The sequence below is a fragment of the Cygnus olor genome, chromosome 1 (genome assembly GCF_009769625.2).
Source record: "Cygnus olor isolate bCygOlo1 chromosome 1, bCygOlo1.pri.v2, whole genome shotgun sequence".
Lineage (NCBI taxonomy): Eukaryota > Metazoa > Chordata > Aves > Anseriformes > Anatidae > Cygnus > Cygnus olor.
The window spans coordinates 71,450,707-71,476,184 of NC_049169.1; the positions used below are offsets into that span (position 1 = coordinate 71,450,707).

At 42.4% G+C, this 25,478-nt stretch overlaps 1 protein-coding gene across 6 annotated transcripts in view; it reads left to right on the plus strand.

The window, feature by feature from the left end:
- DUSP16 (dual specificity phosphatase 16) overlaps window positions 1-25,478 on the plus strand; it is a 76,318-nt gene that overhangs the window by 35,561 nt on the left and 15,279 nt on the right. For 4 of the 6 annotated variants that reach the window (XM_040545028.1, XM_040545026.1, XM_040545030.1 and 1 more), the window contains 3 exons: window positions 309-662; window positions 1,779-1,917; window positions 22,942-23,105. In XM_040545028.1, the coding sequence (XP_040400962.1) occupies window positions 432-662; window positions 1,779-1,917; window positions 22,942-23,105 (534 nt within the window). In that variant the 5' untranslated portion in view covers window positions 309-431. Of the gene's footprint in view, window positions 1-63; window positions 663-1,778; window positions 1,918-22,941; window positions 23,106-25,478 lie in introns of all 6 variants that reach the window. The other 2 variants (XM_040545024.1, XM_040545025.1) reach the window with 1 other exon arrangement.

A 25,478-nucleotide genomic window follows, 5' to 3' on the forward strand; every position in this document is an offset into this window, starting at 1 on the left:
GTTTTGTTCTGCAAACTTCATGGCCTCATCTGGTTTGTGTTTTTTATCTTTCCCTTCTTATAGGCTCTTAGTCCGGTGTGAAGCTGATGGGTGGGAGCAAAGGTAAAGAATGATGTAATGCAGTGGCAGCCAGAAAGCATCTTTTGTTTGAATTGTGAAATGGCTACTCCAGTCATCTCCTGATGAATCAGATGTGAGGGGCTGCTTTGTGGACGGAACCCTTTGTAACGGCACATCAACTGGAAGCAGGAGGAGATGTTCAGTTGAAGAGCTCTTTCTGAAAATGGGTTTAACTTTTCTTTTGCCAGTCACTGCCAGCATGACCTCATACACTTCTAGTACAATGGTGTGGCTAAGCCTTTGAGTACACAGCCATTACATCATCGCAGCAAATTGGAGAGGGAGGTGGTGAAAGACGCCTTATTGTTGTCATGGCCGATGAGATGATCAGGACTCAACTCATTGTCGCCGAGAAGTTGGTGGCTTTGCTGGAGAGTGGTACAGAAAAATTGCTACTGATTGACAGCCGCCCCTTTGTGGAATACAATACGTCCCACGTCTTGGATGCCATCAACATCAACTGTTCCAAGCTTATGAAGCGGAGGCTGCAGCAGGACAAAGTTTTGATTACAGAGCTCATTCAGCATTCAGCAAAACACAAGGTAGGGGTCATTTTCCTGTTATTCCTTCTATTTGTTTAAAAAACTGTGCCTGGAGAGCAACTTGTAATAATTTTCCATTGGGCATTTTGGTTTTAAAAAACAAATTTGGGAGATATTGTTTTGCAAAGATTTGATCTGATTTAAGATGCTGTCAGTTACTATTAAGTTTGTATTTGGTATTCTGTGTAGCAATGCTCTCCTGTAAATGACAGAGTACTGTTTAGGGACTTGAAAATGACTGAGAAAGAACATTTTCGGGGTTCTTGTAAATCTTGCAAAGCACTGTCCCTTAAAAGTATGTAATCAATGCAGTAAACATTCATATTCTAATCTTTGAAAGATTCTTTGGAGTCTGGTGGTACGGATCGCTTAGCAAGTGGTTGTACAGCTTGGATAGAAACTGTAGCTCTGTCAATCCTGGCTCCTGCTTGCTGTTTGAAATGCTTTTCATGTGAGTAGTTTGATGGATTTTTAAACAGAGTTAGCAGTGAAAAGAAAATAGCCAAGCTGTTTAAGCATAATGTGTATCTGGTGGATTTTTTTATTTTTTAATCCAGTGGTACTTGTTTCAAATGTTTTGGGTAACGGAAATAATCTGAAAGCAAGAACATAATATACATGTGTTTAAAACCGAAATGGTGTTTCTTATTAGCTTAAGCATACTTTTTGCATAAAGTTTTATAGACGGCTGAAATGTGTGTGGCTTTAGGCAGTTTAAGGTCTCTGTACTGTTTAAAAAGAAAAAAAAAAACCACAGAAACTGAGAGTGGACCTTCTTGTAAAAAAAAAAAAAAAAAAAGGTAGGTTAAAAAAAACTAGCTAAAGATGAAGCATTTTACTAGTGACATAAAATTACCGAATCGTCATGATTTACAGTGTATGCTTCAACTTGGAGCAAATAATCAATTAAAAAACTCTCAATATTCCTGACCAAATATAATTCCTTTAAGTATAAGATAAAAAATTGTTTTGCATACAGCTGTATATGAAATCTATATATCTGAAGTGCTGCATAGCAAGCACGTAGGAACCCTTAGCCTGACTTTATGCAGGTGATAATGGGGTGCTTTTAATCATCTTCCTCCTTCCTATCTTACTCGATTATTTGTGTTTCAGATTGAAATTGATTGCAAGCAGGAAGTGGTGGTGTATGACCAAAGCTCTAAAGACGTGACCTCTCTCTCATCTGACTGCTTTCTTACTGTGCTCCTGGGCAAACTGGAGAAGAATTTCAGCTCTGTTTATCTGCTTTCAGGTATGATGTACCAAGATAAAAATGGCACTTGAATAAGGAGAAAAAAATGCTATTGTTATAGCTGATGTGTACAGAGTTTTGCAACAGCACTGCTGTAAACTGCAGTTATAACATGACTTTTTCTTTTGTTCTTTATGCATATAGTGATGTTCATGATACATGTAATGCTCAGAAATTACATCTTACAGAGGATATGTAACACCATTGGTGTTGTGCAAATGGAAATTTATCAACACAGATTTTTCTTTTTTACATACATTTGTCAAAAGTATGTCAAAACTACTATAAGAAAGGTGCTTCCCTGGTGTTTTAAGTCTATGTGCTAGCAGGTATGTGCTTCCGTGCTGAATTGGTAATTACTACAATAAGAACAAGAGAAACAATCTCCCATCATTTGAGAAATTGTTCTTTGTGACTTTTAAATCTTCATTTCTTTAGGAAGAGATACTAGTATTTAGGTCTTTTCCCTCACCTCTACTTTTTTTTTTTTTTTGGTTTAAATTCCAGCTCAAAGCATCTGTAGACATTCAGGTCCTTATAATACATGATTTCTTAGTGTTTGACGTGTGTTTTTGTTATTTCTGTCATAGAACTATTTAGGTTGGAAAAGACGTCTTATATCATGTAGTTCACCTTTAACCTAGTACTAAAGTCCACCACTGAACCATGCTCCTAAACTCTACATCTACAGGTTTCTTGAAGGCCTCCAGGGATGGTGACTCAACCGCTTCCCTGGGCAGCCTATTCCAATACCATACAACTCTTTCAGTAAAGAAATTTCTCCTAATATCCAACCTAAACTTCCCCTGTGGAAACTTGAGGTCATTTCCCCTCGTCTTATCACTTGAAGAAGAAGCTAGTCCCCACCTCACTGTATCCTCCTTTAAGGTAATTATAGAGCCATGGAACAGTAGAGTCATGGGATAGTAGACCCAGTCTTTTCAAGAAGTAGCAAGGAGGGGTGTGAAGTAGATACAGGGCTGAAAGAAGAGGGGATGATGAATAGAAGTAGGAAATACATTGCAGCGACTCAATCAATGATCTAATGAAGTATATACACAGTCTCTGAGAAATGTTAAAACTGCATTCAGAGACTAATGATGACAAAAAAAAATCAAGAACTCCAGAGAGATACTTCCTTTTAACAAGAAGGTTTTGCTGAGGTTTGTAGTGACTTTAGATGAAAGTGGCAAGGAGGTGGTTATGTTACTGAGAAAACTTTTCCCAAACTGTTTTGAAAGTGAGTACAATGAAAATGAATAATTTCTGCACTTGGACAGGTGCATTTGGTTCTAATGTAAGCTAGACTTACAACAAACTAAGATCTTGCTTTAGCTGTGTCTGGTGCTTTTTTTCTTTGCTCTCTTGGTAAGAATCATGCCTGTGGTTGTGGACTAAACTATAAGACTAAGTAACTCCTCTTCCACAGGAGACACCAAATGAACATGTGGTCTCTAGGCACAGTAAATGCTTACTGATAGAGCATTGGTGTATGTAATTAATACTCTATTAAATTTAAAACATTTGAAAAAAAAATGACTAGAAACAGTTAATGCCTCATAAGAAACATCAATTTTATTGTTCAAATACCCAACTCTGCTTATCTATCCTAAAGTTTTTGTAATAACCAGAAGCATATTATAGCTCCATGAAGCAATACAGACTATTCACAACTTAATTCCCATGCTGGAAAGAGACACAGCTCTCTAATGACTAAGAATTCGACCCCATGGTAGGGAGGAATGGGAGAGATCTCCTGAATAAAGCCAAGCAGAGGAGAGTATCACAAAACTTTCCTGTCTTCATCTACTGTACCTCTATAGATTAGTGGCATGAAACATGTCTTTGATCATCTTCTCCCTCTGCTGGACCCCATGAAGCAGATGATCAGTGTCTCCATCCTCAGACATGTCTGTGTCTTCTCTAGGAATGGACAGTACCAGAAAGGGAGTGTACTGCAGCTCCCCAGTGCATAGTCTGGACAAACACCAGTTGCATATCTCATAATGATGCTATGTTTTTTTTCTCTTATTTCTAGCACATGGTAGCTGTCTGTTCAAACTGAAAATGCAACATTAAACCACATACAAGATAGTAGCTGGATGAGGTGAATTTAGCAATGTGCAGCTGTTGAAGGTTCGTTTGGCTGTTAGAGGGAAAGAAAGGGAAGCTGATGTGCTAAAGCCCATCTTAAAAAAAATGAGGATTTTAATTTTAACATGTCAAATGCATTTCTCTTAGAAAAGATTAGATTTGAGAGTTTAATCCTTTTTTTTTTTTGTCAAATAGCTAGTGATGGGGATGTTTATGAATGCAGAAATCTGATGATTTTAAAACCAATAATAGCGGAGTATAAGAACAAAAGGAAAATGTAAAGAAAGTGTTCACTACTGATTAATTAGAACTAAGTGCTTGTTTCAGGAAATGTACCCAACTAAGATGAATTGGTAATATAGCAATTAACATAAACTGTGTTACTTCACTCTGTAGCACTTCCTTGTCTTCTAATGATTTTGTTGTGGTTTTAATCCTTACATAAAAAATAGCTTTCACAGTCCTGTTGTGTTTTTTTCTTTGTTTGTTTTAATATCTTTTAAAAAACTAGTTACTTAAAGCAAAAACAAACAAAAGAAACCTTTTGGTGTGTGAGATGAAGGAGAAAGTGCTAGATTTGGTCTTATACAACGTTCCTTGGAGTTTGATATGTGGCTATTAAGAAACTAGATAAAATGTGTTGTCTCAGCAAGTTGAAGACAAATGCTCATAAACATTTATGGTTTATAATGAGAGTAGGGATCAGTGCACTCTGTAGAAAGAAAAACCTTTGGACTTGAGTTTTTCCTAAACCACTCAATGTAGTTTATTTAAAACAGTGACCTTAAATAAACATTTTCAGGTAGGAAAATATATTTTGTTGAGATAGAATAAGCGCAATTAACAAATTTCTGAAATTTCTGCATCTGTTCTTTCTGCCTTCCCCCATTACTGAACACTCAGTCTGTTTTTTTAAAATATATTTAACATATTTTTATTCATAATTTTATTTATTAAGGTTGTACATAAAGGTATGTTCAACCCTGGAGGTTGTTTTTCATTGAAGTAGCTAATGTAAAGACCTCAAAGGAACCCTTACCAATTAGTTCAAGCTCTTGATCTAACCTCATAAAAATATTTATAATCTGGTGGGGAATGTTCTCAGGAATTTAAATATTTGTTTTGGTTCTTAATTTTTAATAGTGCACAAAATACTGATATGTGGGTACTGAAGGCTTAGCCTACTCCCGTCATTGCATCTACTTGGCTGAGTTAAGTAAGACTTAAACATAGGGATGTGACTTGATTCCTTCTTTTACCATAATTTGAGAACTGGATTTACTTTTATGGAGTCCTGCCTGTTCCCAGTTACAGTATTTTTATGGTGTTTCTGCAGAGCAAGCAGAAACAGTTGAGAGAGACTACTGACTGTTGCTTAACAAATTATTATTGTTAAGGTGGAAAACAGCAAGAATCTTGCTTAAATCCTATTCCACTATGCCAGTGGAAAACATTCACATTCTACTTTCCGTGCTCTTTCCTTCTTCTCTTAATCTGGCTTGCTCCTGCTAGGGCAAGCACAGATGTATTCATGGCAGTCACTTTTCAGATGTTGCCTGTGATGAGAATGAAGTTGAGGGTTTTAGTTGTGTGTGCTTGTGTGTGTGCAGAAAACTCACACTAAACAAAAGGATTTCTTAAAAATAAAAAATAAAAATAAAAACCAAAACACAGAAATCTCTACGTCTCTGTAATTCCAACCTAAGATCAAAAATTGTGATAGCCTAATGCAGAAACACTGTACTGGCTCTGAACTGAAACCAGAAGCAAGAATCCTTGTAGTTGGGTGGATGTGTAGCAATGATGAATGTCTAAGAGAGACTAGATAACCATCAAAGTACTGTAAGGTAGGATCATATAAACAGTTTCAGCGAACCTTTTAAGAGTTTCTTAGTGCTGAAAGAACAGAGCATATTTTGCCAGCAAGCCGTGAAGAACATATTTTTTTTGTCAGTCCTCAGTTTGACACTTAGACTTGATGTACTTCAAGGTACAGTGCTACTAAGGCCAACCAATGTAGAAAACTCGCATAATGCATCAGATTATAAAGCCTGGGGATTCAGGGGAGTCAAATATACTAGAAGCCTTTTGTGAGCTTCTAGACCTGCCTGTTACTACTCCAGTGCATGAAGGATGTGATATAGATATACATGTAACTGTATTTCACTGGACTCATTCCTCTCGTTAAATACCATCAACCTGATCTGCAGATGTAATCAGCATAATATTGTCTGTGGAAAACTTGCTTTGTGGTTGGAAATGAAACTGCCGTCCTTCAATGGATGAATCAAAGACTATAGGAAAAGAATGACAGGCTTCATACTCAAGTCAGATGAGAACTGTCTTAGAAAGTAGCCCATGAATTTCTTTGTGCTACTTATCTTTCAGCTTTATCCCAAGTTATCTTTGTCATTCAGAGAATCGCTAGCAGAGAATTACAGATTTTCTAGGCGCCCAGTGTGCAGCCCCCATGTGGCTCACAGAAACATGGAGTCAGGGAGCTGTACGCCACCATTCCAAAACCTCGGTTGGACGTAGGTGCTGTCACCCCATAAAAGAGTCATGTTGACCAGCAACTGAAGCCCAAGCGGTGAATTGCCTGCTAATCTCTGCTACATGCAGTTCTGCCTTTGAAAAATGTGAGCAATAACATGATTTAATGGATGTTGCTTTCATAAGACCTCTCTGATAAGCTTTTACAGAGCACAAAGCTGTTGTGATAAGCAGAAAGACATTATTAATAATTAATTTCATATTCAGTGATGAATGCAGGTTACATACAGTGGTCAACAAATGAAGTCATAAACTGAGTGAGTATGAAAAGAAAGAGCAAACAGAATGAGTTCACTGAGACTGTGCAAAGGTCCCGGAAACAAAATAGTGAGAGATTAGCTAGGGACTGTTGCAAAAGGTGGGTTTTTGCTGAAACTTTCCAAATCATTGTTTCCCTGTGACCTGTCCGTCACTGACACAGTGTGTGCATGAAGTGGAAGTCTTGCATGGAGGACACAAAGAAGGAAGCAAGACAAAGACTTCTTCCAAGGTCTTGTTTATGCTGGTGTTTTTCTTAAAAATACTTGAAATCATAAGTCGATGTAAAGGAGTCCCACTACAAGAATGTCAGTATCTCCAGAGTGTTTACCATTGTGTTGTCTCTACCTGGCTAAAGCAAAGCTGGACGGAAAAGAAAGTGCAGTGCTCTCTCCCTGCTTTGTCACTGAAAAAGCCATGCCTTGTGGCAGAGGAGCAGGACATCTTAAGAATATTCTTTTATAGGTACAGCTGGTCATTTCCATCTCATGAAGCAAACAGGGTTGAAAGACTGAGCTTTCCAACCTGCTTCAGCAATCCCACGTGACCAGTAGCAGGGTTCCCAGTGTGTGCTGAAAGATGGCAAAAGTTAGTTGTAGTTTGTGCTGTCTGATAAATTTCCATCTAACACACGAAAGCCTTTCAACGTTTCAGTTTGGAGCTTAATAACCTTTGGTTGTGGCTGACTGAAGTTGTGAGCATTCCCTGTAAGCAAGTCTTTGGAGGGTGCCTCAAGGAGAAGAGCACAACTCCAAATGGTGGCTGTTAATTAATGTAATCAAGTGTTCTGCAAGTTGAAAAAACTGCAGGCAGAATGAGCTGTCAAATATCCTGCTGGCATTTAGAGGAAGAAGGGTAGTCACAAGATGATGGCAGGCTACCTCACACTGACTGATGCCATTACAAGCCAGTTTCTAATGAAAAAGGTAGAAGTCTTGCAGCATGAGTGTGGTATTCCTGAATTGGTCCCGTGTCGCATGGTCAGTGTTAGCGGGAAGGAGAAGGAAGCGGGGAAGGAGCTTGGCTCTGAGTCACCCTCTACAAAAGACTCCTCTTTCAATTTTAGCGAGAGCGTAGAAAAACTAGTACCCTTGGCTACAGCTGGTCCTCTGTGAATATCCTCCCACCCTTTGTACTTAAAATGAAGTTTTGAGTGTTCGCGTAGTGCCATGATTGTTTTAAGCACTTGAAAAATGGGAGTAGGTTTTATTACTTTCATATGTGTATTCACTTACTGTCTTTTGAGCGAGAGCAAAGTTTGACTAGCGTGAAACTCTCATAACATTTCTCAAACCCAAGAATAACTTGTTAACTTGACTTTTGTTTGGGATACCTCTAGATACTTGTGAAACTTAGTTGACTGAAATCACAACTGGGGTCTTTTTTTTCTTTAAAGGCAGAAGGGGCAAGCGTGAACGTCCAGTATGCTCTCTATGCTTGAGTTTCATCTGACTCTTCTACTGGTGCATGCCACCTGGGTGGGTGGGTGGATGGAGTTGACCCCTTTCTCCTCCTGCCTGCCCCCTCAGCCTTGTTTGCTTAACCTGCCTATTAACCTTGTCTTACCAAAGGCAGAAACCCTCCAGGGCAAATAACTTCCTTCACTACTGTGCTTGTAAAACACCTAGTGTAACAGGGCCACTGTCTGTACGCTTCTGTAATAATAAAATTTAAAAAAAAAAGAAAAGAAAAAAGCTTTCTGAAGCAGAGACTTCAATCTGGTAAATGAAGTGGCGGATGGGATGGGAAGGGGGGAGGAGGGCTGTCCGCCGGGATGGCAGCGCTCCTGGCGGGGCTGAGCTTATGTAATGGAAAATGGCAAGCGTCCCTGCTTAGCTGGGCTGGAATGCATGAGTTGCAGTGGGCTGTGTAGGTCTGCAGCTCGTTTAAACAAAGTGGAAACACTGTAGATTCATAAAACTCTGAGTCAGAAAGTTTACAACTTTTCCTCGTTATGGCAGGGGAAAAATCCATATGGCGTCTTTTAGATAAACATTTTAGCGTTTGGTGGGAGCGTGACTGTGGAAGTGCTGATAAGTCACAGCATTAAGAGCCTCTTATCTGAGGCGAGCCGAATGTTAGTTAATGTTTTGTACTTTTTCTGGTTTTTTGTTTGTTTGGTTGTTTGTGTGTTTAAATTTGATTTCTGCATAGTTTTCAGTAATGCTAGAAACGTTATATACCTAGTGCTGATCATTATTAATGGAAACAACTTCCAAATTGCTGGGGGAGGAGGGGTCAGGGGAAGAAGGCAGTTAAACATGAATATACTCCGCTATGTATCTTTGTTGGGTACAGAAGTTTGGTAGGGCTTACTTAGAGTCCAAGTATTATTTTGCAGAGGTAGCTACAAATTTTGTTGCTTTTCTGTTCCTTTTCCTTTAAAATGGGATACTAATATAACATTTATTACCATATGTCCATATAAAATTTGAGTAATCACTGCCCTTAATGAAGAAGCAAATTCTGGACTAAAAGAAGGCGTTGGAAACTTCTGTCAAATAAACAAGCTTCGAAGTCTCCTTGCAATGCTTTTCTGGTGCACACTTCGAAGTCTCCTTGTGATGCTTTTCTGGTGCACACGTCATCTCTGGTTTTTGACTCATCACTTGGGTTTTAGACCTTTTCCACTCCCTGCTAACTGCATTAAAATAGTTGTGTTTGACACTGAGGTAATACTGATTAACTGGCAGACAATTAGATCTTGTGGGAAGAGGAGGGAAGTGGCTTCTGGTCTGTTTTCAAGATGAATTCATTGAAGAAATCCAATATCTCTCTTTGATGTTTTCTGAACTGTCAGAACCCAAAGGGGGAAGAAAAAGGAGCAGTGTCTGATTTGAATGGCACTTCAAGAGTAATGCCACCATTTGCTCTGTTACCAGTGTGCATTTTCCTTGGGCTTTTCCAGCAGACTCTGTGGCCTGTGAAAAACAGACACGTGCTGCCTCTTCTCTCTACATCAGGAGCAAGAGAAGGGATCTTCCTGCGCATCCTGAGTGAGACATGCAGTGCTGCAGGGCCAGCCGGACCTACTGGGATGTTATATAAAACACTTCATAGGCATAATCTGAAGTTTTACACAGGCCAAGCTCATAGAAGTTACCATGTTGTCTGTCTCTCTGCTATTACCCACAAAAGATATTTAAGCTTGTTGGTCAGCTTCAGTAAGTCTTGACAAAAGGAGTAATTAAATGAGAAAAATAATGGCAGTTCTTGTAAGTCCTATGGAAATGAGCACTGCCACAGTGGAGAGCCTCACATTAGTGTCTCCCCCTGAAAAGTAGCTTTGGGTCAAGCTGAGCTGGATTTGCTGGTGTGATGAAGCAGCAGTGCTGGGCAGGTCCCAGCAGTGCAAGAAGAGTCCTTTGGAGCTCAGGCTGCGCTGGCCACCCATGGATCCACCACAGGACTGGCATCAGAGGCAGATGGGCTCCTTTAGTTCTGCAGCTGCTCCAATTACTTGATGAAGAAACACATTTGGTTAGTTTGAAAGTGGAAATCTGTTCATCTTTAGAGTCGGCCTCTAAAGTTTGAGTAGGTGGCCAGGAGCCTTGTCTCAGTTATCAAATGCTTCTCTAGCTGAACCGTTACCCCCACCTTGTCCTCAGCTTTGATACCAGGCTCTGGGCACAAAAGGCAGCTGCATGGGGTTCTCTTTCAAGCTTTAGCTGACAAGTTCATAGAAAGCACACAACGTCATGTGTCCATTGTCCATGTGTCCAAGGAAGAACTGTCCATTTCCTCATCTTTCTTTCATTCCAATTTCTGTTTCGTGGCCCCCTTTATAAAGACTGTAAAGTAATGAATCCTGCTAGAACAAGTGCAGTGTGAACTTGTCGGTTACTGCTAGGATTTGTGTACCTGTGGAGCTCTCCTTTTTATAGGAGTTGTGTCCATATCAGATAGTTACATTAGAAAAACCCAGTTACACCTAACGGGAACATCCCCTATTTTCATGTGTCCCTTTCGCTGCAGAGCTGCAGGCACATCAGCTGTTGTGCTTTACTTTAACACCCAGCCTTAATCTGTCTTATCTCTGAGGTGTTGTCAAGTCTCTGTTCTGTGCTTTGTCAGTGTGCACTTACCTGATTAGTAAGAGAACCTATTTTTAGGTGATTAAGGGTAAAACTTTTGGGGCAGATCTCTGAAAGCATTTTGAGAATAGTAAGGAATTACATGATTGGTGGTTGAAACAGTACTTTTAAAAGCAACTTCCAAGAGATTTTAGGATTGCTTCATGACTGATTTGTCTGTATCTTAGAAATAATGTGTAGGTTGAGATATAGGATGAATGTGAGTATGAGGGAACATCTGTGTTACATTCAACATGCATGCAAAGGAAAGATAATAAATATGTGTGGATGGGGGAGATGGATGTTACTGTAACAGTAACAGGAATGTTTGGCTAAATTAACAGCTGGTAATTAGAACCACCCAACAGCCCACTTACTGTAGTACGCTGTGTAAACACTGGTGAGCTGCTCAAGGTGATCTTTGAAAGCTGGTAGGAGGACAAAATGGCATTCTCCTCTCTTTCAAGAACCCTGTAGAAAAGAAAGGTATTTAGGGGAGGTGGAGAGCAAGAAAGTGAAGGGAGTACTGGGCTAGAGGATGGGGGAAGTGTGCAGGGTAGATGCAGATGTTGATCTGCACAATAACAGATGATGTTTCACTGGACCAGCCATAGTACCATAAAGCCAAAGATGACTAACTTGGTCAGTGTGAGGAAAGGATGTTTGTTGATGGGAATGAAGAAAAATGCTTGAATTTTGAAAACTGACTTTTAGTAGATGGAGTTTTTGCTCCCTTCTGCCTCCTTCCCCATGCTAAATCTATTTCCCAGGTACTTGGACTTCTCTAAAAAAAGAAAAAAAAAAAAAGCTTTCAGTTTTTAAATTCAGAATCTCTTCTTGAATGTTTCCTGTAATAGTTAAATTTTGATTGGTGGTTACATCTCTTAGTGTGGCTTCATCTATTTGAAGGAAGCATAAAAATGAGAGGGGAAAAAAGAACAGTATAACATGGAATAAGCCTAGAAAAGAGCCACCTTTTTTCTCCATGTTTTATGTTCCATTATGTTGTCATTTATCTTGAATGGTTTTATTGAGTATTGGGTGAAAGCATTAAATATTATCTGCACTTCACAACCCTTTATTAAGTGGGTCCCCTCCTTTTTTTTTTAATTTTGTTGTTGTTGGTGGTGGTTGTTTGTTATAACTACCCTTTCACTTGCAAACCATCTCTAGTGGTTTACAGAACTACTGTCCCTGCAACTGCAGTACAGCTATTGGCAGCGTTGTGGAATGCTCCTTGTCTGTTTCCATGTAAAATAAAACAGATGAGCTAATGTAAATGCTTGTGGTTCTCAATAGTTATTTCTCTTTATTAATTTAGGATTTGTCTCTGATGGTAGTTTAACTAAATAGTCATAAGGATCTGGATGGGTGCCATTCCCTTAATGGAAGGTAGCTGTTCCCAAATCAACAAAACTTCTCTGGCTACCATTTGTTGCCACCTGATCCCATCTTCTTTTCCTCTCTTCTTCCTGCTGTTGGCAACATTAGCTAGGAGATTTATTTATATAAGGATTTATGCAATGAATCTAAGACTAACTTATATTGTGGAAGTCTGCTGAAACTTTTTCATCCCTTTTTCATCCATTTTTTCTCCTGGGTTTGGCCCTATTTGGTTTCCTGAGTTGGCTGAGAAGGGAGCTGAAACTTCTGATGTCAAGATTCCTGTAACCATCCTACCTTGATGAGTGTAATCATGACACGGTACACAGTTAGGAAACTGCAGTGTCATAATTCAGGGGAAGTCTGTAGTCACCACTTTGCAGAACCGTAGCAACAGCGTAATTGAGTAGGATACCTGATCTTGCCAAATTTCTGGTAATGGATGTGAAAGCTTGTAAGCAAGAAACGTAGGCTTTACTGTAAAGATGCAGGAGGTGTTGGGTTGTCTGCCACACACACGGGTTTATGCTGCAAAACCACCGACAGCTTTTGGCACCTTAACGTGGTTTCATAGAAACTCTTCTTGTGCAGCCACAAGTGGTGAACAGAACAAGTCGGCACTAGAACACATAGGGTACAACAGTCTGTTCAACATGCTGCAACCAGGGGATGCCCGTCACTCGGTTAAAACTGAAATCATTTCACTAGTCTGGTCATTTTTAACAAGCTACCCAAGCAAGAGCTGAGTCAACTTTGGGCAGATACACAACTTTGCAATATAGTAATGATGGATCATCTAAAAATAGAGCAGAACCAAATTAATTGACTTTTGTCTCAGAAACATAAAGGACAAGCAGCTGAACATCACAGTCAATTTATCACTGCTACTTTGGTATCTCTTACTTTCATGTTGGAAAATACATTAGATGATATAGTCTGAAATCACTTCTGTCTCATATTGCTTTAATTTGCTCCCATAATGTCATCATCCCCACAGATTTTTTCCTCAGACTTGGGCAGGGCCTATTGTACAAGTAAGACAGACTTAGAGTTGTGCTAGCTACTTGCTGCCAACCAAAGGATATGGTGACTTACGTATGTGCAGTCATGACCAGAAACAACTGCCTATTTAAAAGTGAAGAAGGAGATGCATTGTGCTGCTAATCCTGCTTGGTCAGCAAGTTTTTTTTGGATATAGTGAAACTATTGCATTAATGGTGATGGAAGAGTCTTCCATTTAACTCATCGATATCAGATTGGTTTGCTGAAGTAGAGTGAGAAACTTCAAAAGCTTTGTTGAGAGGAGAGTTTTTTTGTTTGTTTGTTTTAAATAAGCAAAATTTTTAAGATATATGTATAATATGTAAAAGTTGTCTCATTTCCTCTATCCTCTGCCCACAACCTTCAAAACAGATAAGTGGTTGAATAAGAGAGTGCAGAGCTCTTTCAGTCCAGCTTTACCATCAAGAAGGCACACAACCCTTATGATTTCAGAAGCTATTTAAGAGAGAATATTTCTGAGTTATTTGTCAATTATCTATTTCCAGTCCTTTGCATATTTGGCAATTGGGCTGGTTGGTAAGACTAGAAAGAACAGCCTGCCAGATACTGTAAGCTGGGAGGGGATACCCTTCTGACTAAGGCACTGCAGAGTGAGTGAGATTTCTTAGATCTCGCCCAGGAGATTAGGATCAGGGCCCAGTTACATTTATCAAAGACTTCAGTGGAACTTTATTAAAACAGTAGCTCTGCTAGTGACCTGGGGATTTTTTCCCCATGGTTTCAACATGCCCTTGTGATTGATTTACCATTTGCAGGGGCTGGAGTCATGGTGGAGAAAGGGTGTTGTTCAGAAGCTAGCTCCAGAAGAAAAGTGCATTTTCTCTTACTGAACAAACACCACAGTGCTGCCAGTAGCCTTATTCCAACTGAGGTAGTTAGGGAGATAAATATAAAATTTGCCTTGATGCAAAGCATCCTCAAACAGTGAAATTTGAAGCTAAACCAGCCTCATCTTTCTTTTAAGACTCAGATTGCTATTCTGTGTTCCAATCTGTACACTAAGTTCATTCTCCAAATGCTTAAAGTTTGTTTTTTGAGGACTGTCTGCTTCATTTACAGCAGAAGTGGACAGGTAGTCTGCATGGTTGAAGTACTTTTCTCATAAAAGGTTCTTCATATAGGCTGTACATTGATTTTTCCTTTGGAGATTAATGTGGGTTACGATCTGTGTTAGAAAACAGAAAGATGAAATAATCTTTTTTTTTCTACATGTTTTCAGGTGCCATTATTTTTTTAGTATAACTATATAGAATTGTATTGTGTGTGTATATATGCATATATGCACGTAGACACGCTATATGCATATTTTGTAAGTCAGTGCAAGCAAATGGAGATGACAGCAGCTCTTTAAAATGGAAGTTAGTCTCATAATGAAATGACAGCTCAGTGGATGCTGTTATTCCAGATCCCTGATATACTATGTTACACTGGAGGTAATCAGTAGTTTAGCAGGATGCATACATGAGTGTTTTGTTGAGGTGGGTTTTGTTTGTGTGTGTGTGTGTGTGTGTGTGTGTTGTTTTTTTTTTTAAGCCATTTTTCAACACACATCTATCTAGAATATGTTTTTTCTACTGTGAGTGCCATAAATCAAAGGCAGAGTTGTTGAAAAGCTACTAACTTTTTTGAAATAAATACAGAAGATGGCAGGGAAGATGGATTAATATTTGAAACAAGATACTGATTGCATCCTTTCTGACGTCAATGATCCTGAAGTCATTGATCCTGCTTAGAGGATTGGGGGCTAATCTGTAATACCAGGTTAAAATATGTGCAAAGGCAATAAGGGCTTACTTGGGAGCATGAGGAAAGACAGTCAGGTAACAACACAATGTCAGAAGTACTTGATGTGAGAATTTTGTGGTTATAGTTGATGTTGTAAGGACAGTAAAGTAACATTTTATTAGGAAAGTGTGTGTAGAAAGAAGAAGGATGACTTTGTAGGGATGAATGTCCCAGAGGAAGTGTTGAAGCATCTAATCTTGAATCACTTCAAGCTTGCATTACCAAATTCCTAAAAAACAACAAAAAAGTGTTCCTTACGCTTATAATGACAAAGCATGGGTTCCATCTCCCCAAACCTCAGTTTTTAAGCATATTAGCAACTTTCTTAACTTTTTAAATCTGTAGCTATATGGGAAAATTCCTAATTAAAATACAAAACAAAAACATGCCCATGTAGTCTTCTTTACAAAGACATTAGAAATTACAAATATAAAATCTCTTCTTTGCTTGTGCTGCTTCTTTGTGAGGAACAAGAGACACTTTGTGTGAGAAAGGCTCCAGATAGCAGCGAACAACCTTCCCAAGAGATAAAGAGTGAACAAATGAAACCAAAGATTGATCTTACTCTTTCCTTTCTTCCACCAGTCCCTCAAGGAACTGCTGGGCTCTGTTACCACATCTTCCATAAAATTTATCTAAGGCATGTAGTGACTAAAAATTCTAAGCTTGCTTCCTGAAGAACAGGGAAATTCTTATGCCATATCTAAGAGAATTCAGCAACAGTGTGAGAGAATTATTTTGAAAACTTTTTGTCTTTTGATTGATATATTAAACAAGCAGTGTCCATGCTCATGGCTTATACAGACAGGAACAGGTGGTGGAGGTGTAAAGCAGGATGGTATGAGCAGAATTCTTGCATTCACTTGATTGCCTTTGAAACCAGCCTCAGATTTCTGTGTTTGGGCCCGTGCTCTTCAACTTTCTTGTATCTAACTGGGTCCCAGACCTGCCCCTTTGCTTTGCTCTTCTGATGGGTGTGGGCTGTCTGCTCTCTGACATGGAAAAACATCTTACAGTTCATCTCCTGAAAAGCACTACTGGCCATCTTTGGGACTTTGGAGAGTACTGCCCCTGAGACGCAGTGTGGTGAGTTTCTGGTGCCAGCTTGTGCAGAAGCATTGCTCCACGCTTCAGGTGGTGGGTACACCTTGCTGAAGCTCTGAAACCAGGCTGCACCCTTAATTTATGCAGCTGAGGAGCATACTGGGCAAGACAAAAAGAATTTCTGCACTTATTTTGCACCTTCTCCTTCTTAAGACTCTTGTATTATTGCCTTGGCAGTAGTTGGTCCCCCTCATGAAAAAGCTCCCTCCGCTCCACTTGCCGAGGCGACCGGCTCCGGGGCAGACGCGTGCTGCAGCGGAGCGCGGGATCGGGACAGGCAGGGCTATTTTTCGGGCATCGAGCCTACGTGAGGGAGCCGCCAGGCACCGGCAGCCCTCGTGAGGGAGGCTGACGAGGCGTAGGCGGAGCCAGCAGCGTCAGCGACAGCTCCTCCCCCCGGCCGTTCAAAGGCAGCCCTTAGGGAGCGCGAGCGACCAGGAGCGCGGCTAACAGGGAGTGACGCGGCAGTTAGCGAGGCAGTTAGCGCAGGCAGGGTGGGCAGGAAGGGCGGAGCGCTCACACCCGCCCATAGGGACACCTCCTCTAAGGGCGCTCTCCCGTCAGCTGGGCTACAATGGTCTCCACCAGGCACGGTGCTTTCTCTAGGAAGTCAGTACACACCCAGACCGACTGCCCGTCCAAACATGCGGCAGTTCAGGTCTCCGGATGCGGGGAGTGTCTGAGCCTCTTGCTGCCATCGGCGGGAGGCAGGGGGACTGCTTGCGTGAGGTGCGAGCAGGTGGACGACCTGGTCCGCATGGTGGCGGAACTCAAGGAGGAGGTGCAGAGGTTGAGGGATATCAGGGAGTGCGAGCGGGAGATAGACTGGTGGAGTGACTCCCTGCAGGACCGGAGGGAGAGGGACCAGGGTGAGATGCCCCAAAGGGGGGTGGACCCCCTGCCCTGTTGCCATCGGGCAGAGGGAGGGGACCTGCGAGTTGAGGAGGAATGGAGACAGGTCCCTTCTCGACCTAGCAGGAGATGCCCTCCCCTTCCGGCGCTGCCTTCCCAGGTGCCCTTGAACAATAGGTTTGAGGCCCTGGAGCTTGAGAGACCGGTGGGTGAGGATGAGGTAGGAAGCCTACCCAGGAGGATGCCTGAGGTGAGGAAGTTGGCTCCACGCCTCAGGACTGCCTCCACCAAGAAAGAGAGAAGGGTGATTGTTGTGGGCGACTCCCTCCTCAGGGGAACGGAGGGCCCTATTTGTCGGCCTGACCCCATGCATAGGGAAGTCTGCTGCCTCCCTGGGGCCAGGGTCAGAGACGTTACCAGGAAGCTTCCAAACCTGGTTCGCCCCTCTGACTATTACCCGCTTTTGATAGTCCAGGCTGGCAGTGATGATCTTGAAAAGAGAAGCCTGAAGGCTATCAAACAGGACTATAGGGGGCTGGGACGATTGGTGGAGGGAGCGGGAGTGCAGGTGGTGTTTTCGTCTATCCCTACGGGGGAAGGGAGAGGCACGGAGAGGACATGGAAAGCTCATGTGGTTAATAGGTGGCTCAGAGGCTGGTGCCAGCACAGAAATTTTGGTTTTTTTCACCATGGGGAGCTTTACTCGACACCCGGCCTGATGGCCCCAGACGGGTCCCTATCTCCAAGGGGAAAACGGATCCTAGGCCAGGAGCTGGCGGGGCTCATAGAGAGAGCTTTAAACTAGGCAAGAAGGGGGACGGGGCTCAAAGAAGGCTTGTTGGAGCCGTGCCGGGGGAAACAATGGCTAGGCTGGGGAAGAAGGCGATGGCCCAGCTGAAGTGCATCTACACTAATGCACGCAGCATGGGTAACAAACAGGAGGAGCTGGAAGCCATCGTGCAGCAGGAGGGCTATGACTTGGTTGCCATCACGGAGACGTGGTGGGACCGCTCCCACGACTGGAGTGCTGCAATGCCTGGCTATCGGCTCTTCAGGAGGGACAGGCAGCACAGAAGGGGTGGTGGCGTGGCTCTCTACATTAGAGAATCTTTTGATGTTGTGGAACTCCAGGCTGGGAATGATAAGGTTGAATCCCTGTGGGTTAGGATCCGCTGGAAGGCCGGCAAGGCTAGCGTCCTGGTCGGGGTCTGTTATAGACCGCCGAACCAGGATGAGGAGACGGATGAGGAGTTTTATAGGCAACTGACAGAAGTTGCAAAATCGTCGGCGCTTGTCCTCGTGGGGGACTTCAACTTCCCGGATATATCCTGGAAACACAACACGGCACAGAGAAAGCAGTCTAGGAGGTTTCTGGAGAGCGTGGGAGATAGCTTCCTGATGCAGCTGGTCAGTGAACCTACCAGGGGTGGTGCCCCGCTAGACCTTCTCTTCACAAACAGAGAAGGACTGGTGGGAGATGTGGTGGTCGGAAACCATCTTGGACAGAGTGACCACGAAATGGTAGAGTTCTCTATTGTTGGCGAGGCCAGGAAGGGGACCAGTAAAACTGCTGTATTGGACTTCTGGAGGGCTGACTTTGAGCTGCTCAGGACGCTGGTTGGCCGAGTCCCTTGGGAGGCGGTTCTGAAGGGCAGAGGAGTCCAGGAAGGCTGGGCGCTCCTCAAGAAGGAAATCTTAACGGCACAGGAGCGGTCCGTCCCCACGTGCCCAAAGACGAGCCGGCGTGGAAGAAGACCGGCGTGGAAGAAGACCGGCCTGGCTCAACAGAGAGTTGCGGCTTGTGCTTAGCAGGAAAAAGAGGGTTTATAATCTTTGGAAAAAAGGGCAGGCCACTGAGGAGGACTACAAGGATGTAGTGAGGCTGTGCAGGGAGAAAATTAGAAAGGCCAAAGCTCATCTGGAGCTCAACCTGGCTACTGCCATTAAAGACAACAAAAAATCCTTTTACAAATATATCAATGCGAAACGGAGGACTAAGGAGAATCTCCATCCTTTACTGGATGCGAGGGGAAACCTGGTTACTAAGGATGAGGAAAAGGCTGAGGTGCTTAATGCCGCCTTTGCCTCAGTCTTTAGCGGCAATACCGGTTGTTCTCTGGACACCCAGTGCCCTGAGCTGGTGGAAGGGGATGGGGAGCAGGATGTGGCCTTCGCTATTCATGAGGAAATGGTTGGCGACCTGCTAAGGAGCTTGGATGTGCGCAAGTCGATGGGGCCCGATGGGATGCACCCGAGGGTACTGAAAGAACTGGCAGAGGAGCTGGCCGAGCCGCTTTCCATCATTTATCGGCAGTCCTGGCTATCGGGGGAGGTCCCAGTTGACTGGCGGCTAGCCAATGTGATGCCCATCTATAAGAAGGGCCGGAGGGCAGACCTGGGGAACTATAGGCCTGTCAGTTTGACCTCAGTGCCAGGAAAGCTCATGGAGCAGATTATCTTGAGGGTCATCACGTGGCACTTGCAGGGCAACCAGGCGATCAGGCCCAGTCAGCATGGGTTTACGAAAGGCAGGTCCTGCTTGACGAACCTGATCTCCTTCTATGACAAAGTGACGCGCTTGGTGGATGAGGGAAGGGCTGTGGATGTGGTTTACCTTGACCTCAGTAAGGCTTTTGACACCGTTCCCCACAACATTCTCCTCAAGAAACTGGCTGCGCGGGGCTTGGACTGGCGTACGCTTCGCTGGGTTAGAAACTGGCTGGATAGCCGGGCCCAGAGAGTTGTGGTGAATGGAGTCAAATCTGGTTGGAGGCTGGTCACAAGTGGTGTCCCCCAGGGCTCGGTACTGGGGCCGGTCCTCTTTAATATCTTTATCGATGATCTGGATGAGGGCGTCCAGTGCACCCTCAGTAAGTTTGCAGATGACACCAAGCTAAGTGCGTGTGTCGATCTGCTCGAGGGCAGAAAGGCTCTGCAGGAGGATCTGGATAGGCTGGAGCGATGGGCTGAGATGAACTGTATGAAGTTCAACAAGGCCAAGTGCCGGGTCCTGCACCTGGGGCGCAACAACCCCAAGCAGAGTTACAGGCTGGGAGATGAGTGGTTGGAAAGCTGTCTGGCCGAGAAGGACCTGGGAGTATTGGTTGATAGTCGGCTGAATATGAGCCAGCAGTGTGCTCAGGTGGCCAAGAAGGCCAACAGCATCCTGGCCTGTATAAGAAGCAGCGTGGCCAGCAGGTCTAGGGAAGTGATTGTGCCCCTGTACTCGGCTCTGGTGAGGCCGCATCTCGAGTACTGTGTTCAGTTTTGGGCCCCTCGCTACAGGAAGGACATGGACGTGCTCGAGCGAGTCCAGAGAAGGGCGACCAAGCTGGTGAGGGGTCTGGAGAACAAGTCTTACGAGGAGCGGCTGAGGGAGCTGGGCTTGTTCAGCCTGGAGAAGAGGAGGCTCAGGGGCGACCTTATCGCTCTCTACAGTTACCTTAAAGGAGGCTGTAGTGAGGTGGGGATTGGTCTGTTCTCCCACGTGCCTGGTGACAGGACGAGGGGGAATGGGCGAAAGTTGCGACAGGGGAGTTTTAGGTTGGATGTTAGGAAGTACTTCTTTACCGAAAGGGTTATTAAGCATTGGAACGGGCTGCCCAGGGAGGTGGTGGAGTCACCATCCCTGGAGGTCTTTAAAAGACGTTTAGATGTAGAGCTTAGCGATATGGTTTAGTGGAGTGCTTAGTGTTAGGTCGGAGGTTGGACTCGATGATCTTGAGGTCTCTTCCAACCTAGAAATCTGTGTCTGTGTCTGCTATAAATGCCTCTCTCTGCTAAGTCTCTTCAGTTCTCTGAGATTTTGCATTTCTTTTTAAAGCAAGGGATTTCTTGTATTACTGTTTTTAGCAGGCTTCCCGATCTCTCTTCATGTGACCCAGGTAGATCTGCCATGCTCTACTCTTCCAGGCCTGTTGCTTGTACAAAAGCTGTTTGTGGTGGTGGTAGTTGACTCAAGTAGGTTTTAAATGACTCAAGGCATGCAGTAGTTAACTGGAATTCGTGAAATGATCAGAGATTCTTCAATTACACTGCAAATTTACAATGTTTTCTCTTTTCTCCTTCTAACAGATTGAACAATAAAAAGGAATCTGTATAATTATGACATGAAGATTGATTTTAAAAAATATAAAAAACCTTCCTACAGTAAATTACAGCTATTTTGTCTTATGATGTTTCCAAAGACAAGCATTGTCCTAGTTATCTAAAATCACTTCTCTAACACTAAAGACAAGTGATCTTGTTACAGTCTCCTAACTGAAAAAAAACTGCTGCTCAAAAAGCTTTTGTTCTGAGAACTGCCTGCTGGCTTCTTTGTTTATCAGATAAAATGGGTTGTTACACACATGGCTATTACCTTGTTGTGTTTTTTTTTTCTACATTTAATAAAGATACAGAGCTTAAAATCCAAAGAATAGACATAATTCAGGCAATGGTAATGCAAGCCTTGACAGAACAGTACATTATCTTATTGCTGAATAATTTTAATTCATGTCTTCAAACTGTAATAATACAGAACGTAGCATTTGGCAGATTTAGCACATTAATACTTCACTTCCTTGATGATAAAAAGGTGTCTTGTTCTGCACAGGTTAAAATTACTCTTCTTCCACTTACAGTTCCACTTGTCTCTGTGCTTTTAATGTAGGGAAATAGCTAGGGACTTTGACTTTCTTTTGTGCCTCTCATCCTTACTAATTGGCTATTACATGGTGAAAACTGTCCAAAAAAGCCTGTAAGATACTGATTTAAGCAGCTGCCTACAGTTCTTCTTCAGACTAGATGAAGTATGTGAATGAACTGAGCTTGGAGTTCAGCTAGTTTGTCAAAAGCTAGCTAATTTGTGTGAGAACATGTTTAGCTGAGGTGTAAGTCGGTTGCTGGAGGTCTGTTTGGTTTTGTTCTTTAACTGTGGGTAGTGCTGGTTGGACCACAGTCAGTAACTGAGATTTATAACAGCTCTTGCAGTGGGAGGGAAACAGGCATGTGGCAAAGCAAGAAAAGGAAATGGAGCTTGAGCTGTGTGTGTTACGTATTTGTGTCTGCAGCAGTCTCAACCTAATGCAGGGGTGGCAAATTATAATGAAAATGTTGTGGAACCACAGTATGGATAGGGCCTAATGCCCTAACTACTGCAAATGAAGAACCACCTAGCAGCAAAGGGAGCACAGAGGGGCTAGTTTGCTAGGGGAATCCATGGCTAATCTTCCCCTCTTCCCGTGCCCACCTTCTCCTGTAGTCGCCCTCTGCCTCACCTGCCACTCTTGGAATGGAGAAGCCTTAGCTTGGTGTGGTTTTGAAACGTGAAGCCTCTTGCAGTGTGTTGGATGAAATATGTTATTTCTGAGCAGTATAGAAAATAATAATGCAGGATTCTAAAAGCAAACATTAATAACTACATATTGATGCTCTTACCAATTGAGAATACATGACTTCTCCTTAATGCAGTCTAATTATAGACCTAATATGGGAGAAGGAATTGTTCAGAAAACAATTTGCTGAAGCAGAAAGGCAAAGGTATGTGGTGGGTGTTGCGGGTTTTTGTTTTGTCTTAAAATTCTCATTTCCACATGTCCTTTTGAATCAGAAGAAGCATAAAAATCTGAGGAATGGAGAGAGAGAAACAAACAAACTTTCCAACCAGAGTGGGAAGACAAAAGCAGGCCTTGTGTTCTGACAAATGGTTCTGCACACTTGGGGTACCTCTGGGAGAGGTGTGCCTATAGCTGTACAAGTTCCTCTGCTGGCCCCTTAATGCCTCTCCATCTCATGCAACAAATGCTGCTTTTTGAGAATTGGTATGGGCACTGATGCCTCCCACAATGCTTGTGAGTAATGCACACTGTGCCTCTTACAGGTGGATTTGCTGAATTCTCCAGCTCTTTCCCTGGTCTCTGTGAAGGAAAATCCACGCTTGTCCCTACGTGCATTTCTCAGCCCTGTCTACCTGTCTCCAATGTTGGCCCAACCAGGATTCTGCCTCATCTCTATCTCGGGTGCCAACGGGACGTCCTCAACAAGGTGAGCATTCTGGATGTTATGCTGTTCACGTGGATGAGTATATAATCTCCATGTGTCTTTTTCCATGCTTCTATTATACCTCATTATTGCAGCTATAAAACCATCTAAAGTAGATCTAGATGATAGCCTTGCACAGCTTTATGTGCAGCCAGCTAGGCAAGAACTAATGATATACAGTCCACATAATGAATCCACATGTCATCTAATAGGATAATTGATCTCTCTCCTTCCTCCTGGAGAAGATAATATGATACCTTCCTCAGTAACCTACCAACCAACAGCATGCTATTAAATCAGCCATTACAGTAGGTCAGGTAGTTTACTGTGTATAGCACCAACTGGTTTGTTTTGGTGTGTGTTGCATATTCATACAATTATGTTAATAGTTCTAGTGGGATGAAATAAAGATTGTCTTTCAGTATTTTCTCTAAACATTGACATATATATTTTTTTATACATGTATAAAGCCTAAGACTGGAACTATCCTAATAGTCCTATAATTAGATCATATTCATATACTCAATGGATTTACCTTGGCCTTTAAAATCTTCAACATCTTTGTTGCTACATAGTGAGTCAACAATTCAGAACTGATTCACATATGATGGATGTCAAGGCAATTTTCATACCACAAAAGTAATTTGTGGTCCCCACACAAAAGGCAACAGGTAGATTAAAATACCAAGTGAATTAAAAAAAAAAAAAAAAAAAAAGAAATCTGCTTTAAGTGGTAGAATATTAGATGCTTTTATGCTGTTTGTTTCAATATGTTAATGATAAGTGCTATCCCAAGCCCCACTCGGAGTGGCGGGGTCTCTTATTCTCCTGTAGGGCCAGGAACGTTTGGGGATGTGAATAGAACTCCAGTGCTGTAGCTCTTTAGTGAATAGTCTTAGGGATGAAAGAGGCTGTTCACGTTACTTGCAGCAAATCAGTGCCTGTAAATAGGTGTTACGCGCAGACACAGTACGCATGCCTCACCAGGAAGGGAAACCAAGTGGTAGCAGTAGTCAGGAATTTCACTATAGGGGTGGAGGAGTCTGAAACTACTACAACTACTACAACTGCTACTGGTAAGCCCTGAGTATGGCAGAGCATTCTGTAGGAGAGTTTAGACCTGGTGGGGTGTCTCATGCCTTTTCATTTACAACCCTGATAGTATTTCAGCACGTGTCCATCATATAGCAGGAAGCTCTGCAGCTTCAGAAACTTTAGAATTAATGGGGGGCTCCCAGGAATTGTTCAAATTTGCACTTCTTGACCTCATGCATTTCTTAACCGTTTTAAGTACAAATATGCATTTTATGATTTCAGATCTGCTTGTTGCTTGCACATTTTTCTTCTTATTTAAAACAAGTCACAGGCAATTCTTTATTCTGAGCATGTTACTTGTTCACTGCACTGAAGTAGACTAGTGTCTTCAGTTTTGGTGTCTGTGCGTGGAAAATCTTAAATGGCTCTCATCTTAAATAGTGATACCTTTATTAACTTAAAGAAGCTGTGGGAACAAATGAAGATTTCTGCCTCTGGGAATGAATTTGATGCTCTCACTGCAATTGGCAACTCCCAGTTTCCTGATCCTTAATAGTTTCTTGATTCAACTCAAAGTTAGTGATAGTTAGAAATGAGGATTCTAGAAATGCTAAGGGCAGTGAGGTGCTCCAGGTGGCTTGTGCTTGCTGTTGCTCTTTCTTCCACACTCCTTGCTTCTTGGAAAGCCTAGATCCTATGCAAGGGTTTTAGGAAAAGTAAGGAGGATGTCTCCCAATACGTGGAGTGCTCAGAACTACCAATACCTGGTATGAAAACTGAAAAGTGAAGAATATTGAAAAGGGAAAGGTGAAAAACAAAAACCAGTGATCAGAAGCAGAGTTCTGTCTCTGTTATGATAGTCAAGAAGACGGTAAGTGGTTAAGTTTGCATGCTCCAGTTTAATGGCCTTGCTGCCTTGTCAGTTACTGAAGATACAAAGTCAACTTTCTGTGAAGATTGAAATGTGTTTTTTTTTTTAATTCAAGTTCAGATTTTTAAAAATAACTTTCTAAAATATTCCAGTAAGATTCCCAACACTGCAAAATATAGTTGTATACATTGACCTTACTTTTGCTTTTGAACGCTATCTGTGAGGTCCCGTTATTCCTCCTATTGCCCAGACATACTCATTTCTCTGAAATCTAAATGTCTCAAAAATACCTGCAAAAATAAGTCTTTATTTGCAATGCAGTTAAATTCAATGCTTTAGAGATGTGAATTTTCAGCATAGCTTATCAAGATGAGGTAATCTTTTCAGAATCTTTAGAAGCTTATCTCTGAGTGCAGGGGGGGAGAAACATTTGTCTTGAACATAGATCGTCCTGCAGCATGACCTTTTAG